Below are 14,758 nucleotides of genomic sequence, written 5' to 3'. Positions count from 1 at the left end.
TTTTATTTCTGAGTCTAATTTTATTCTGTCACCCATAGGTTGATGAAACAGCCGAGGGGGAGTCAAGCTGGCTGTATGGAACTTTGCAAGGAAAAGTTGGTTGGTTCCCAGTAAACTACGTGGAGAAGGTGACAGAGAATGCAGCTTCTTTGTCTCCCAAAAAGGCTTTATTACCGCCATCAAAACCCGTTTCAACTACCTCAGTTTCTCCAGGGTTCGTGTCTGTTTTTCATTAAAAGCTTCATGCCTACTTGACTTAGCATTCGAGTTCTACAATAAGATAATAACATTACTTTATTGCAATTGTAGCTACTTTCATAATTTGAAATATTTTCAAAAGGATTCTAATTAAAATTTGCACCAATTTCCCAAAATATCAGTGCTGCATATTCAATTAGTTTTTAGTTTCATGCTCCTCTTTAGGTGTTGTATCTTAGATTATGAATCTGGTGGTTGTGATTTAGCTTCCTGTTCTTACCCTAAGGCAATATAGCCCATGGAAAAGAAACGGCCAACAAACTGGCTGGAATGTCTAGCACGAGAGAGCACAGTTTTAAGGTGCTTAGAAGTAGGTACAGAGGAGATGTCAGGGGTAAGTTTTTTACGCAGAGAGTGGTGAGTGCTTGGAACGGACTGCCGGTGACAGTGGTGGAGGCGGAAACGGTAGGGTCTTTTAAGAGACCCCTGGACAGGTACATGGAACTCAGAAAAATAGAGGGCTGTGGGTAACCGTAGGTCATTTCTAAGGTAAGGACCTGATCTGCACAGCTTTGTGGGCCAAAGGGCCTGTATTGTGCTGTAGGTTTTCTATGTTTCTATTCCCCAATTTTTTTTTTTTTTTGTAACTACTAAAGTTAAGTCCATAAGATCTTACTTTTATTTGAGGATTGCATAGAAAATAACATCAGAACTTGTTTGAACATTGATTTAGATTACAGTAGGTAACAAGCATATGATCACTCATAAATGTGCAATTCTGAAATCCTTCATTTCTTGAAGAAATAAGATAAAATTATTGTAACTTTACTCAACAAGAGCTTGTATTTATGTGGCACCTATACAGTATTTCAACATTCAACAAAATTTCACAGGATGGTTACCAAACAGAATTTCACAAAGTTATGTTGGAGCAGAGGACCAATGTCTTGGCAGTAGAAATAGGTTTTAAGGACATCTTGGAAGAGAGAGGTTAGAGAGTGAAAATCCCACTGCTTAAAAGCCAGGCAGTTGAAGTGGTGACCATCTGAATAGAATGAATTTTGCTCAGGATGACAAAATAATAGGAACATACCTGGGCGAGAGTGAAGGTGCAGTATTTATTCCTAGAGAATCCATTTATCATTGAGGCTGCTTCAACAAGAAGTTCACAATGATGGATCTACAAAACAAAACCTAATGTTTGCTAGTCAGTGGCATATGAGCAGCTTTCAACTGGCAGCATATTCTAGTCCTTCTTATTAAGCTGTTTTGGTCCAAACTTTTTGCTTTTACTTGCTGTTAAGTTCCAAAGGATTGTAATTCCGTGAATGAGTCTACTATTTTAGTTGGAAGATAACTGGAAATCCTGGAGATATTCTGTATGTAGCTATTTCTGGTATTTCTCTAAATTATACAGTATGTTATTTCTCTCTGTTATGCCCAACCTTACAGAACAGCCATTCACTTAACACAAGGGCAGAGGATTTCATTTGGTTAGTTATTTATATTTATAACTGAGTAATGGAGCTATGAGAGATAATGGTTCTTCTTAAATGGGATACCACTAGGCTGAATTTCTGGTTCTATTTATGTACTAACTGACAAAATAACTAAATCTTTTTTGGCTTCGCACAAATCTGTGTTTGCTACTTCACCAGTGAAATAAGTGCACATTATTTTGATCTAATACAAAAATGTTCAATAAGAGATTGAGTAGCAAAGGGTGGATTAAGAGATGTTTGAAAACTCATTGCAGAGACCTGAACTGGACTAGTAATGATTTCTGGGAATGTTTCAAATGGCATTACAGTTATTGTTAAATGCTTCACTTATCAAAAATATTGCTCTAAACCAATGCATTATTTTCCAATTTTTTCCAATAGACCTCAAGCCCCAAGTAAAGTAGGTGAAGAAGGGAATATTCAATCAAGTCGAGCCTTTTCAGGGATAAGTGGCAGTCCCATGTGGCAAAAATCTGCTTTTACACCAACTCTTCCTCCAGGTTCTGGGTCACCTATTTATGACCAGGTATGGCCTGTCCACTAGCATGAATCTATTTACTCTGTTCACATGCACATAAATCTCCATACATCTGTAATTTAGACAAATTTAGAAGCCATGATTTTGTAGATAATCCTAAATTGGTCGTATGACAGATAAGGAAAAGGCATTCATCTAAAAGCAAGATCACATTGGACTGTCAGTTGAGCAGATGTGTCAAATAGAATTCCTTCCAGAGGTTTGCATTTGGGCAAGGCAAATGAATGCGTGATAAGCGTTAGAAGACAGATGGTCTTTGGGATGCTTTCCTTTATTCTGTAAGCTGTAGTGTACCAGAGCAGGCAGATTGTGCAAGGTCTGAATAAAAGATTTAATGGCCCCGATCTACAAGAGAGCAAAACTTAATTGCCTAGAGGACTATATGTAATTCTGGCCATAATGGTACACTGCCCTTAAGTTCTTAAAAAAAAAATTGTGCATGTTTGTAGGGCTGGAGCAATACAGTTAAGACCATAAGATGTAGGAGCAGAATCAGGCCATTTGGCCTATCAAGTCTGCTCTGCCATTTCATCATGGCTGATTCACGTCCTCTCTGCCCCAATCTCCAGCCTTGTTCTGGTATCCCTTCATGCCCTGAGCAATCAAGAACTTATCAACCTCTGCCTTAATTATACATAAATACTTGGCCTCCACAGCTGCCTTTAGCGACGAATTCCACAGATTCACCACTCTGAGGTTGTGAGGAAAGATTAAACTTACTGAAGTTTGGAAGAAAGGAGATTTAATCAAGATATATAAAATTGAAAGATCTAGAGAGGGTGTTTAGAAAGTATCTTTTCCCCTTTTGAAATGTCAATAACGGGTATAGATTTGTGCAGATTGATGGAAATAATAGAGGAACAGTAAAATAACATTTTTTTAAATGCAGATTATATTAAATTCACTGCCTAAAAGGGTGGTGGAGACAGAATCCTCATTGATCAATTCCCTCGATGTTTTGTACCCTGCAATGTTAAATCCTAAGAGCTGAAATTGGGAATAGTGTAAGAAACATCCACCTGACAAGGAGTATTTAGTAATTGGGATGATTGCCTACATCTGTCATCAATTCTTATGACTTGTACTAATGTCCACCTGCAAATGCAGTGAAATTGGATCTAACATTGTTTTTAAAAAACACATTCTAGCCCCAACAAAATGGTGCACTCCACTCTACAGTACAGACATTAATATGTCCTTAATAGACTTTGCATGGATCTTTAGTATAATTATATTTTCCAGGACACTTAATAGAAAGGTCAAACAAAAATTGGCAAAGAAGAAGTAAGTTAGAATCTATTCCTAAAAACTGATCTGGGGGTAGAATCAGAATCAGGTTTATTATCACCGGCATGTGACGTGAAATTTGTTAACTTAGCAGCAGCTGTTCAATGCAATACATAATCTAGCAGAGAGGAAAAAAAATAAAACATAATAAATCAACAAGTTAATCAATTACATATATTGAATAGATTTTTTAAAAAAATGCAAAAACAGAAATACTGTATATTTTTTTAAAAAAGTGAAGTAGTATCCAAAGCTTCAATGTCCATTTGGGAATTGGATGGCGGAGGGGAAGGAGCTGTTCCTGAATCACTGAGTGTGTGCCTTCAGGCTTCTGTATCTCCTACCTGATGGTAACAGTGAGAAAAGAGCATGCCCTGGGTGCTGAAGGTCGTTAATAATGGACGCTGCCTTTCTGAGACACCACTCCCTGAAGATGTCCTGGGAATTTGTAGGCTAGTGCCCAAGATGGAGCTGACTAGATTTACAACCTTCTGCAGCTTCTTTCGGTCCCGTGCAGTAGCCCTTCCACACCAGACAGTGATGCAGCCTGTCAGAATGCTCTCCACGGTACATCTACAGAAGTTCTTGAGTATATTTGTTGACATGCCAAATCTCTTCAAACTCCTAATGAAGTATAGCTGCTGCCTTGCCTTCTTTATAACTATATTAATATGTTGGGACCAGGTTAGATTCTCGGAGATCTTGACACCCAGGAACTTGAAGCTGCTCTCTCTCTCCACTTCTGCTCCCTCTATGAGGATTCGTATGTGTTCCTTTGTCTTACCATTCCTGAAGTCTACAATCAGCTCCTTCAACTTACTGACGTTGAGTGCCAGGTTGTTGCTGTGGTACCATTCCACTAGTTGGCATATCTCACTCCTCTACGCCCTCTCGTCACCACCTGAGATTCTACCAACAATGGTTGTATCGTCAGCAAATTTATAGATGGTATTTGAGCTATGCCTAGCCACACAGTCATGTGTATATAAAGAGCAGAGCAGTGGGCTAAGCACTCACCCCTGAGGTGCACCAGTGTTGATCGTCAGTGAGGAGGATATGTTATCACCAATCCGCACAGATTGTGGCCTTCGGTTAGGAAGTCGAGGATCCAATTGCAGGGGGAGGTACAGAGGCCCAGGTTCTGCAACTTCTCAGTCAGGACTGTGGGAACAATAGTATTGAATGCTGAGTTATGGTCGATTATTAGCATCCTGACGTACGTGTTTGTGTTATCTAGGTGGTCTAAAGCCAGGTGGAGAGTCATTGAGGTTGCGTCTGCAGTTGACCTATTGTGGCGATAGGCAAATTGCAGTGGGTCGAGGTCCTTGCTGAGGCAGGAGTTCAGTCTAGTCATGACCAACCTCTCAAAACATTTCATCACTGTCAATGTGAGTGCTACCGGACAATAGTCATTAAGGCAGCCCACGTTATTCTCCTTAGGCACTGGTATAATTGTTGTCCTTTTGAAGCAAGTGAGAACTTCTGCCTGTAGCAGTGAGAGTTTGAAAATGTCCTTGAATATTCTCGCTAGTTGGTCGGCACAGGTTTTCAGAGCCTTACCAGGCAAACCATCGGGACCTTCTGCCTTGCGAGGGTTCACTCCCTTTAAAGACAGCCTAACATCGGCCTCTGAGACAGAGATCACAGGGTCATCAGGTGCAGCAGGGATCTTCACATCTGTAGTTCTTCTCCCTTTCAAAGCAGGCATAGAAGGCATTGAGTTCATCTGGTAGGGTTCTTATAGTAACAATTTGCTGCCAAAAATATATTGAAAGGATTGGGTGGTACAAATGAGCACCAAGTTAAAGGGGAATAGAGTTTTTACAAAGCTGAAGGAGATCACAAAAGTAGGAAAGAGTGACAGAATCTAGTACCTTGCTGTCCTCCTGATCTTTATCCCAAAAACGTCTACCTATCTCTTTGCTCTACTACTGAATATCATAATAAGTACATCCCTTTTTCATTGAGCTTGTTGAGACCTCAGTATCTGGAGGATGAGTGATTTTTTTTTTCTCAGTTGTTCCATTATCTTCCCTCACCCAAAGAAAGTTATGAATGTTTTTAAGGTGTGTCTGCCTTGGTATGTATATTTTTGAACTAAACTCATCTACATACTTCGTATTCTGCTCCAGGCTGAATTTGTTTGTGGCTTCTGGGCTCCTCGATCAATCATCTCCAAAAGATAGATTTTGCAATTTCTGTAAGTTATTCAGTCATGGCCACAGTAAATAGTGAAATATGTTATCAGACCAGTATTTGGAGTAATGAAATATTGATCCAGAAACATGAGGTTGGATTCTACAGCAGCTAGTGAATTAAATTTAAATAAATAAATACACTGGAATAAAAAGAACTAGTTATCAATGGGACCTCCAGAGAAGGAACTGTACCAACGCGCCTGGTCTATGTATGAATCCAGATTCACAGCAAAATAATCGAATTTTAATTGCCCTCCAAAATTGCCTCCATCTAAGAGTAATTAGAAATGCAAATATAATGCTCATAATACCCGTCTTATTCATACCCTTTAAGTAAATTAAGAAATTGTTCTTGTGCTTATATTTTTTCATTATACATTGCCAAAATTATTGTCAGAAAAAAATCAAGTTTTTTTTCTCTTTTGAAGGTTGAAGGTGTTCAAACTTTTAAGGCCCTGGCACTCTGTTCATGGACGGCAAAGAAAGAGAACCATTTGAATTTTTCAAAAGATGATGTAATTGATGTGCTGGAAAAGCAGGATAACTGGTGGTTTGGAGAGGTTCGTGGTGCAAAGGGTTGGTTTCCCAGGTCATATGTCAAGGTGATCAGTGAGCAAGCACAGCTATCAGTGGAGTAAGTTTATCCTTGTAACGGTAACTTGTATTTGCATCCTAAGGTACTACTACACTTCAGTACCACCTTGATTGCTTCTGGCAGTTCGCCTGGTTAAAGGCCGGTTGGACTGGTTTTAAAAGTTACTCATAATCATGTTTAAAAACAGTTGGTTTTAAATAATTTTAAAATAAATGAAAAATTATTTAAATATAATTCAAAAACACATCAAATAAAATTTTAAAAAACTATTAATATGTATAAACACGAAGAAATAATGAACTAAAAACTTAGCCAAACTTTTTGCTTGAGGCAAGATGAACCAACTGAGTAGATATGTGGTGTCGGGATGAAAGGTCTCGGCCAAAACGTCGACTGCTTACTCTTTTCCATAGATGCTGCCTGGCCTGCTGAGTTCCTCCAGCATTTTGTGTGTGTTGCTTGGATTTCCAGCATCTGCAGATTTTCTCATCTTTGTGTAGATGCGAAGTTGAAGAGCAAGATGCAAAGTGCATTTGGCCACATGGCGCAGCAACTTACTGAATGTCCTTGAACTCAAGGCAATGTCAAGGGAATTAGCTCATGTCATTCAATTCAAGGGAATTAGTTATGTTACCTCTGCCATTTGCTAGCAAAGCTAGTTGTTCAAAATATGTTTAATCTTATGCTTAACTCCAAATGATTTTAATTACTGGACTAATTTTTTTTTGTCAATAGATCTGGTCCTGTTTATGCATCAGTGGTTAAAAGCTCCAGCCCTATATCCCAGGCAGTAGAAGGTAAAATTCCTATAAAATCTCTTCAGTATGCTTCATAGTTAAATTAGCTGAATATCTTGTGAATTATTGTGAATCCAGCCTAACCACCAATGAAACAGATTCTTTTCTGATTCCCCCTTAATTAACTCCTAAATATAACTACAGTGGATTCCAGTTAATTGGGCAATTGGTTAATTTGGGACAACTCTTAAAGAACAAAAAGTAATTGAGAAAATAGCCAGGGTTCCATTTGTTCATCTGGGACAGTATGCTGCTTAGAGACAGGAGACTTGCCAAACAGTTTCTAACTTGCGTCAGTCGTGTGAACGTGTGGCTGTTAAACACTCCACTGTGCTTAGAGCAAAGAGTTTTTAAATAACGTCATTTGCATGTGTTTGTGTTCAAAAAGCAGTGATGTTTGCCACTGATAGTTGGTGAGAAATAAGCAGCAAGTCAATTTAGAATTGTTTTGCTCACTGTGGTTTCAAGCATTCAGGCTTGGAAATGACAGAAACAGCCAGGAGTGAAAGTGAAATGATTTCACAACTTCAACAATTTAGGACCTACCAAGAATTCGAAGTTTTCAACAATCCTCTTGAATGTTACAATGATAATGAAGATTTGGAAGATACAATCATCAAAGGAATTGTGCAACGGCAGTCCATTATCAACACTAGGTGTCTGTGCTAATTTTGTTCATTTACAGTCAATGAAAAGAACACGGCAGTCTGTTTGTTATCCATCATATCCTGCGATGACAGTGAAACCTATGCAGAAGAGATTTGAAAGTGGAAAAACCATTGTACTGAGGTGGTTCCACTCTCTCAACCTGAGAATTCTGGGTCCATTGGCATGAATAGTTGTCACAAACTGGAGTTTTCCTTGGTTGCAGTGGATAACCAAGACTTCTTCTCCACCTTATCATGTCCTTTTCTTTCCACATAGCGTTGCAGAACCGCCTGATCTCATCTGTCCAGTCTGCTGAAGTTCACTTCATATGCTAGGGCAGGCATGTCCCTATTTCATGGGCTACTGTCACCTGGTTTAGCCCACCTGTTGAAGGAGTGCAGCAGGGTCTGGCTGCTGTCACATGCTACTTGGAGCCGCAGCTAAGTGCTGACTGTCCAGCCGAGTGAACTGCCACTTTCGTGCACCACAAACCACTTCACCAGAGGTGCTGTCCCTCCCTGGACACCCCATACACAGCAGCATACACTGGCTGAATTGCTCTGTTGATAACCATTAAGAACTAATACACAGTTTTATAATACCATTGTAACATTGGTAGTGTTCTAATTTGTTTTGTATTTCATTTAGATACATAATTTGCAGCTCAGTTAAACAGTAGTTTGTCTTTTGTTTTGAGCCTCTTTAATTAACTGTTTCCATGAAACTTTGGCTAAGTGTACTGTTCCTAATTAACCAGAATCCACTGTATATTCTTCTCCATGTCGTGTCATTGGTAATATACTGCAGGTATGATAATGATCCTAAATTGGCACGGACTAGAAAGGCCGAGATGGCCTGTTTCCGTGCTGTAATTGTTATATAGTTAGTTCAGTACCGTGAGATGAGATTTTGTGCATTTCTGAAGAAAATTTTTGTGTCATATTAGGGTGAATCTAGAGCCATTAAGTCAGTTCAGGAAAGTGGTGCTGTGGTCGTAAATCAGCCAAGATCTTAGAATGGTTGAGCAAGCATAAAGGGCTGAGTATCATGTTCCTGATTCTATTTCTTATGTCCCAATCCTGGCAATTGAAGTGGAAATATGGGAACAGTTTGATCTTTAAGTACTCACATCTTATGCAAAGAGGAGGCTGTGAGCTGACTGGTTTGTCATTACTTAAAACAAGGACATACAGCCCATCAGGTCCATACTAGCTCTCAGCAGTGTAAGACCATAAGACATAGAAACAGAATCAGGCCATTCAGCCCATCGGGTCTGCTCTGCCATTCCATCATAGCTGATGTAGTCATGGAAAAGTACAGCACTGAAAAAGGCCTTTCAACCCTTCTAATCTGTGTCAAACTATTGAGATTTATTATCCTTCTCAACCCCATTCTCCTACCTTCTCACAGTAATCTTTGACCCCATGTATTCTTGTTAGTTTCATTTCCCCCTGCACAAAAGGGTAATTTACAGAAGACACAGACCTCACTTCACAGATGAGCTTGGAACTGTGAGTCAGCAACACTAATTGCTGTGCTTCCATACTGGCCTTAATTGTTTCAGTCAGAATTGTGTTGGCCAGGGTCCACAGCAAATTGCAAAGTTAAAAGATTGATGGACCCAAATGATGCAAGAAATTTCTGAGATCTATCCATAGTAATAATACTTCTGCTTTTTTTCATAGAGTATATTGCACTATATTCGTATGAAAGCACTGAAACTGGAGATTTAACCTTCAATGCGGGTGAGGTGATTCTGGTCACCAAGAAAGATGGAGAATGGTGGACAGGAGCTATTGATGATAGAACAGGTGTCTTTCCTTCAAATTATGTGAAACCAAAGGATCCAGATGTAAGTTTAATACTTTCTTGTGCTTCATGATGTTTATTATTCAATATTTTTTACTTTATTACATTATATTTGTTGAAGAATCTTTCCTTTTGTTTGGATTGGGAAAACAAAGTGTATTAGTTGTGCTTATATAAAGGGAAGAAATTCAGGTTCTATTCCTGCATAACTAATATCACCATTGTTAATTTGTCATTCAGACGGTAGCCATGGAATACTCTACAATCTTCAGTATCATAAACAAACCGTGTTCTACTTTACGCTCATTAACCAAAACCAGTACCAAATGTTATTAAAGCTTACATTTGAGGACTGATTTATGAAAATTTCACTGGAAACAACTGACAAATAATAGATGTTCCATTAAAACTTGCCAGATAAAGTCTGAACTGCTTTAAAAAAAAATCCAATTTCTGAGATTGCTGAGAATTACAGATAGAGTTCAGCAGTGATGTGGACAAGCAGTCATTCTGCCTGCCAAAAGCCTTGGTGTGGAGAAGTGTGTTCACCTTCTACAGCTGAATGAATCGGCCTCGGCAGCAAATATGGGAGAGAAAAGAGAAAGACAAAAATGTGGAAAGAAAATTCTTTGTAATCCTATTTGCCTTTTTCTTTGGACAGGGATCAAGTAGTTCAGGAAAATCAGGGACATTAAACAAGAAACCAGGTGCGTCTCTTCTGCATTGATTCTGCAAAGATTTCCTGCTATTTACAAGTATGAAGAATATCGATAAGCACTATAAAAAATGCCATTATTGAAGTTCATGTGTTAGAAGACATTATCTGCCAAAATCATAATCTTAATGATAGCTGCAATTGTACAACTGATTTGTTTGCTCCCACACAGTCAGAAATGTTTACTGCTGTGAAAGCGTGCTGCACACAACGATAAGAACTGATTTTTAGTGTAGGCAAATTGATTGGACACATGCATTACAAGTGCTTTAAAATTTCCTTACAGAGATAGCTCAAGTAACCTCAGCATACACTGCAACAGGTACTGAGCAGCTAAGTCTCATCCCTGGCCAGTTGATACTTATTTTGAAGAAAAATGCATCTGGATGGTGGCAGGGTGAATTGCAGGTAAGCAGCTTGATACTATGATTACATTTAAAATCATCAATATTTATAAGCACAAGACTAATGTCAGTTTCCATTTGAATCACAGTGGAAAGCAAACATGGCAGTTTTCTTGTTAACAATTAATAAAATTTTCTTTCTTTACAAATATTTGAAGGGGAAATGCCTCTAGGGGAACAGAATCCGATAAGAGAAATTCCTTTTTAGAGGCATTAGTTATTTTTTTGTTTGAATCTGTAAGTTTATTCCCATGTTCTGCTGTCTGTCTCAGTCACTTCATTGATCTTAGATATTTTAATATTGAATTATTTTTTCTCTTCTTTCTTGTGCACTTGCTTTATTTAAAAGTGTTTTTAAACTTTCTAACAATATATAGTTTAATGTATGATTCAAAATGACTTTTGTAAATTTCGAGCTCTGTGGTAACTGAATGTAGTGTGTATCTTTTTTCTAAAGAGAGGAAGGAACTTAGCCCCTAGGCTGTGAGAACTGGCATGAATGAAATAATATTTATGGTGACATCACAAATGAAATTGACTTTTATAAATAAGAAATAGAATACAAATGTGGTTGTTAAGTGGTAATTGAAGAGTAGTTATTGGCTCTCACTGATAAAATTGTATTTAGAATTTTTAATAGTGCACCTTCAGGATACATTTACAGAACATGATAGTGTGCTATTTTCATTTCTTTTATCTTTTTCATCACTTAACCATCTTATCAGTGTTTGTCAAGATTTACTTCTGGGCCAATAGTCCTAGTTTGCAACCATTGTGATATTTCTATTTTGTATGTGGCATTTATATTATCTCTGAGCCATAATCAAAGTACACGTACATTTGATAGCCACTTTATTAGGTACAAAAGGGAACCCAGTGTTGTCTTCTGCTGCTGTAGCCCATCCACTTGACGGTTCGACATGCTGTTCGTTCAGGGATCCTTTTCTGCACACCACTGTTGTAACGCACGGTCATTTGAGTTGCTGTCACTTTCCTGTCAGTTCGAACCCATCTGGCCTTTCTACTCTGAACTGTCTCATTAACAAGGCATTTTCACTTAGAACTGCCACTGACTGGATTTTTTGTTTTGTTTCTTATGCACCATTTTCTGTAAACTCTGGAGATTGTTTTGCGTGAAAATCCCAGGAGATAAGCTGTTTCTGAGATACTCAAACCACCTCGTCTGGCACCAACAATCTTTTTACAGTCAAAATCACTTGGATCATATTTCTTCCCTATTTTGACATTTGATCTGCATGTTTTTATGCATTGAACCTCTCGACCATGTTTGCATGCTTTTATGTATTGAGTTGCAGTCACATGATTGGCTGTTTAGATATTTGTATTAGCAAGCAGGTGTACCTAATAAAGTGGCCACTGAGTGCAATTCACATCAAGCACTGTTATCATAGTCAAGGGCAAGGATGCATCTTGCAGGATAAAAATCGGAAAGAAATCTGTGCTAAATGAGTTTCTAAGTTTAAATCAATATTGAACTTTGTTGTTGATGTGGGGAAGAAAAACTGTAAAATTCATCTTTTACAAATGCATATAACTGGCACTTACTTGTTAGAACACAGCAAGATATCACGACACTATTAGATATTAATCACATATTTCCAGAGCTACCGATAATTTTCCATGAGCATTAATGTGTAGCCAGCTCTGCAGCTTGGAAGGAAGACAGAGGATTGGTGTCTGAGTGGGAAAATGGATGAAATGGTGAAGCAGACCTGATGGGCCAAATGGCCTAATTCTGCTCCAATATCTCATGAAAGGGAATTTCAGCTGAAATGAAGCTTCAGCAGATTGCCTGCTCCATCGATTTGGAACTCTATCACCTCAGTCTATCACCTCAAACTTGAGCAGAGTTTTTGAACAAGGGTTGTAAAGTAGCTGAAGTTCTTCAAACGTGTGCATGTTTTTTTCCTTTGACACTCTCCTTCTTCACAGACAGAGTGTTATGGTGTAGGAGGTAATTAAGAAGCTGGGGAGAGTAGAGCTGTCACTGGCTTTCCTTTACTCACAAGCGTGGAAATAGGCCTTTCAAATTTAAATGTTAATAGTGGCAGCTGGAGGGGCAGATGGGTGTAGACCTTAAAATGAGCGTAGCCTGGAGAGGGGAGAAAGGGCATGAGAAAAATGAAAAAAGTACTGGCTGATGAGATGTGGTGGGTTTAGAATTCATAAACACTATAGCACAGAAACAGATCCTTTGGCTCATCTAGACTGTGCCGAACCATTAATCTACCTAATCCCATTGACCAGTACCCGGACCATAGCCTTCCATACCCCTATCATCCATGGACCTACCTAAATTTCTGTTACATGTTGAATTCAAGCCCACATCTACCACTTATTCTGGCAGCTCGTTCCACGCTCTCCTCGCCATCCTGAGTGAAGAAGATCCCCCCTCATTTCACCTTTCACCTTTTACCCTTAACCCATGACCTTTAGTTGTAGTCTCACCCAACCTCAGTGGAAAATAACCTGCTTGTATTTACCCTATCTATATCCCTCATAATTTTGTATACCCCTATCAAATCTCCTCACAACCAATCTCTGTGGTACTCCACTAGTCACAGGCCTCCAGTGAGAGAGGCAACCATCTACTACCACTTTTTGGTTTCTCCCCTGAAGCTAATGTCTAATCCAATTTACTACCTCATCTTGATCAACCACCCATACAGGATCCTATCAAAGGCCTTGCTAAAGTCCATGTAGACAATATCCATTTCCTTGCCTTCATCCACTTGCCTGATAACTTCCTCGGAAAACTCTGCAAGATTGGTTAGATATGACTTACCATGCACGAAGCCATGCTGACTATTCTTGATCAGTCCATGTCTATCCAAATACTTATATAACCAGTCCCTTAGAATACCCCTCAGTAACTTTTCCACTACTGATGTCAGGCTTATTCTTAGAGCCTTTTTAAAAGAACGGAACAACATTGGCTATCCTCCTATCCTCTGGCACCTCACCCACGGCCAAGGATGCTTTAAATATTTCTGCTAGGGCCCCAACAATTGCTGTATTGCCCCCCACTGGGTCCAAGGGAACACCTTGTCAGGGCCTGGGGATCTATCCACCCTAATTTGCCTCAGGATAGCAAGCACCTCCTCCTCTGTAATCTGCATAGAGTCTGTGACCTCACTCCCCATTGCCTCACATTTGTATACTCTGTATCCATCTTCCGTGTAAATATAGATGTAATAAATCCACTTAAGGCCTTCCCCCATCCCTTTCAGCTCCACGCACAGATTACCAGAGGACCAGTTTTGTCCCTTGCAATCCTTTGCACTTAATATGTCTGCAGAAGCCCTTGGGACTCTCCTTCACCTTCTCAGCTACAGCAACCTCATGCCTTTTCGTCCTCCTGATTTCCTTAAATGTTCTCTTGCATTTCTGATACTCTACAAGTATCTCACTTGTTCCTGCCTGTCGATATCTGCTATGTGTCTCCATTTTCTTAACCAGGGCCTCAATATATCTTGAAAACTAAGGTTTCATAAGCCTGTTATCCTTGCTGTTTATTCTGACAGGAACGTACAAACTCTGTACTTTCAAAATTTCACTTTTGAAAGCCTCCCAGTTACCAAATACACCTTTGCCAGAAAACAGCCTATGCCTGTCATACTTGTCAGATCCTTTCTGATGACATCAAAATTTGCCTTTCTCCAATTAGAATCTTAACCTGAGGACCAGACCTATGCTTTTCCAGAATTTCCTTGAAACTAATGGCATTATGATCACTAGATGCAAAGTGTTCCCCCGTAGAAACTTCTGTGACCTGCCCTGTCTCATTCTTAGAAGGAGATCTAGTGTCACACTCTCTATAGTTGAGACTTCTATGTACTGATTAAGGAAACTTTTCTGAACACATTTGACAAACTCTCTCATCCAGCCCTTTTACAGTATGGGAATCCCAGTCAATATATGGAAAGTTAAAATCAACTATTGTAACAACCTTATGTTTCTTGTAACAATCCGAGATCTCACTATAAATTTGCTTCTCTAAATCCTGCAAACTGTTGAGTTCATATAATATAATCCCATTAAGGTGG

General features: G+C 39.1%; 1 protein-coding gene across 9 annotated transcripts in view; it reads left to right on the top strand.

Moving 5' to 3' along the window:
• The window catches only part of LOC140194079 (intersectin-2-like), a 229,096-nt gene that overhangs the window by 152,020 nt on the left and 62,318 nt on the right, over window positions 1–14,758 (top strand). For all 9 annotated transcript variants that reach the window (XM_072251489.1, XM_072251493.1, XM_072251490.1 and 6 more), the window contains 7 exons: window positions 39–214; window positions 2,082–2,226; window positions 6,152–6,357; window positions 7,054–7,115; window positions 9,449–9,615; window positions 10,234–10,279; window positions 10,574–10,695. In XM_072251489.1, coding sequence (XP_072107590.1) covers window positions 39–214; window positions 2,082–2,226; window positions 6,152–6,357; window positions 7,054–7,115; window positions 9,449–9,615; window positions 10,234–10,279; window positions 10,574–10,695 — 924 coding nt within the window. The remainder of the gene's footprint in view (window positions 1–38; window positions 215–2,081; window positions 2,227–6,151; window positions 6,358–7,053; window positions 7,116–9,448; window positions 9,616–10,233; window positions 10,280–10,573; window positions 10,696–14,758) is intronic.

Source organism: Mobula birostris, chromosome 2 (assembly GCF_030028105.1).
Source record: "Mobula birostris isolate sMobBir1 chromosome 2, sMobBir1.hap1, whole genome shotgun sequence".
Lineage (NCBI taxonomy): Eukaryota > Metazoa > Chordata > Chondrichthyes > Myliobatiformes > Myliobatidae > Mobula > Mobula birostris.
This window is presented reverse-complemented; position numbering and strand designations above follow the sequence as displayed.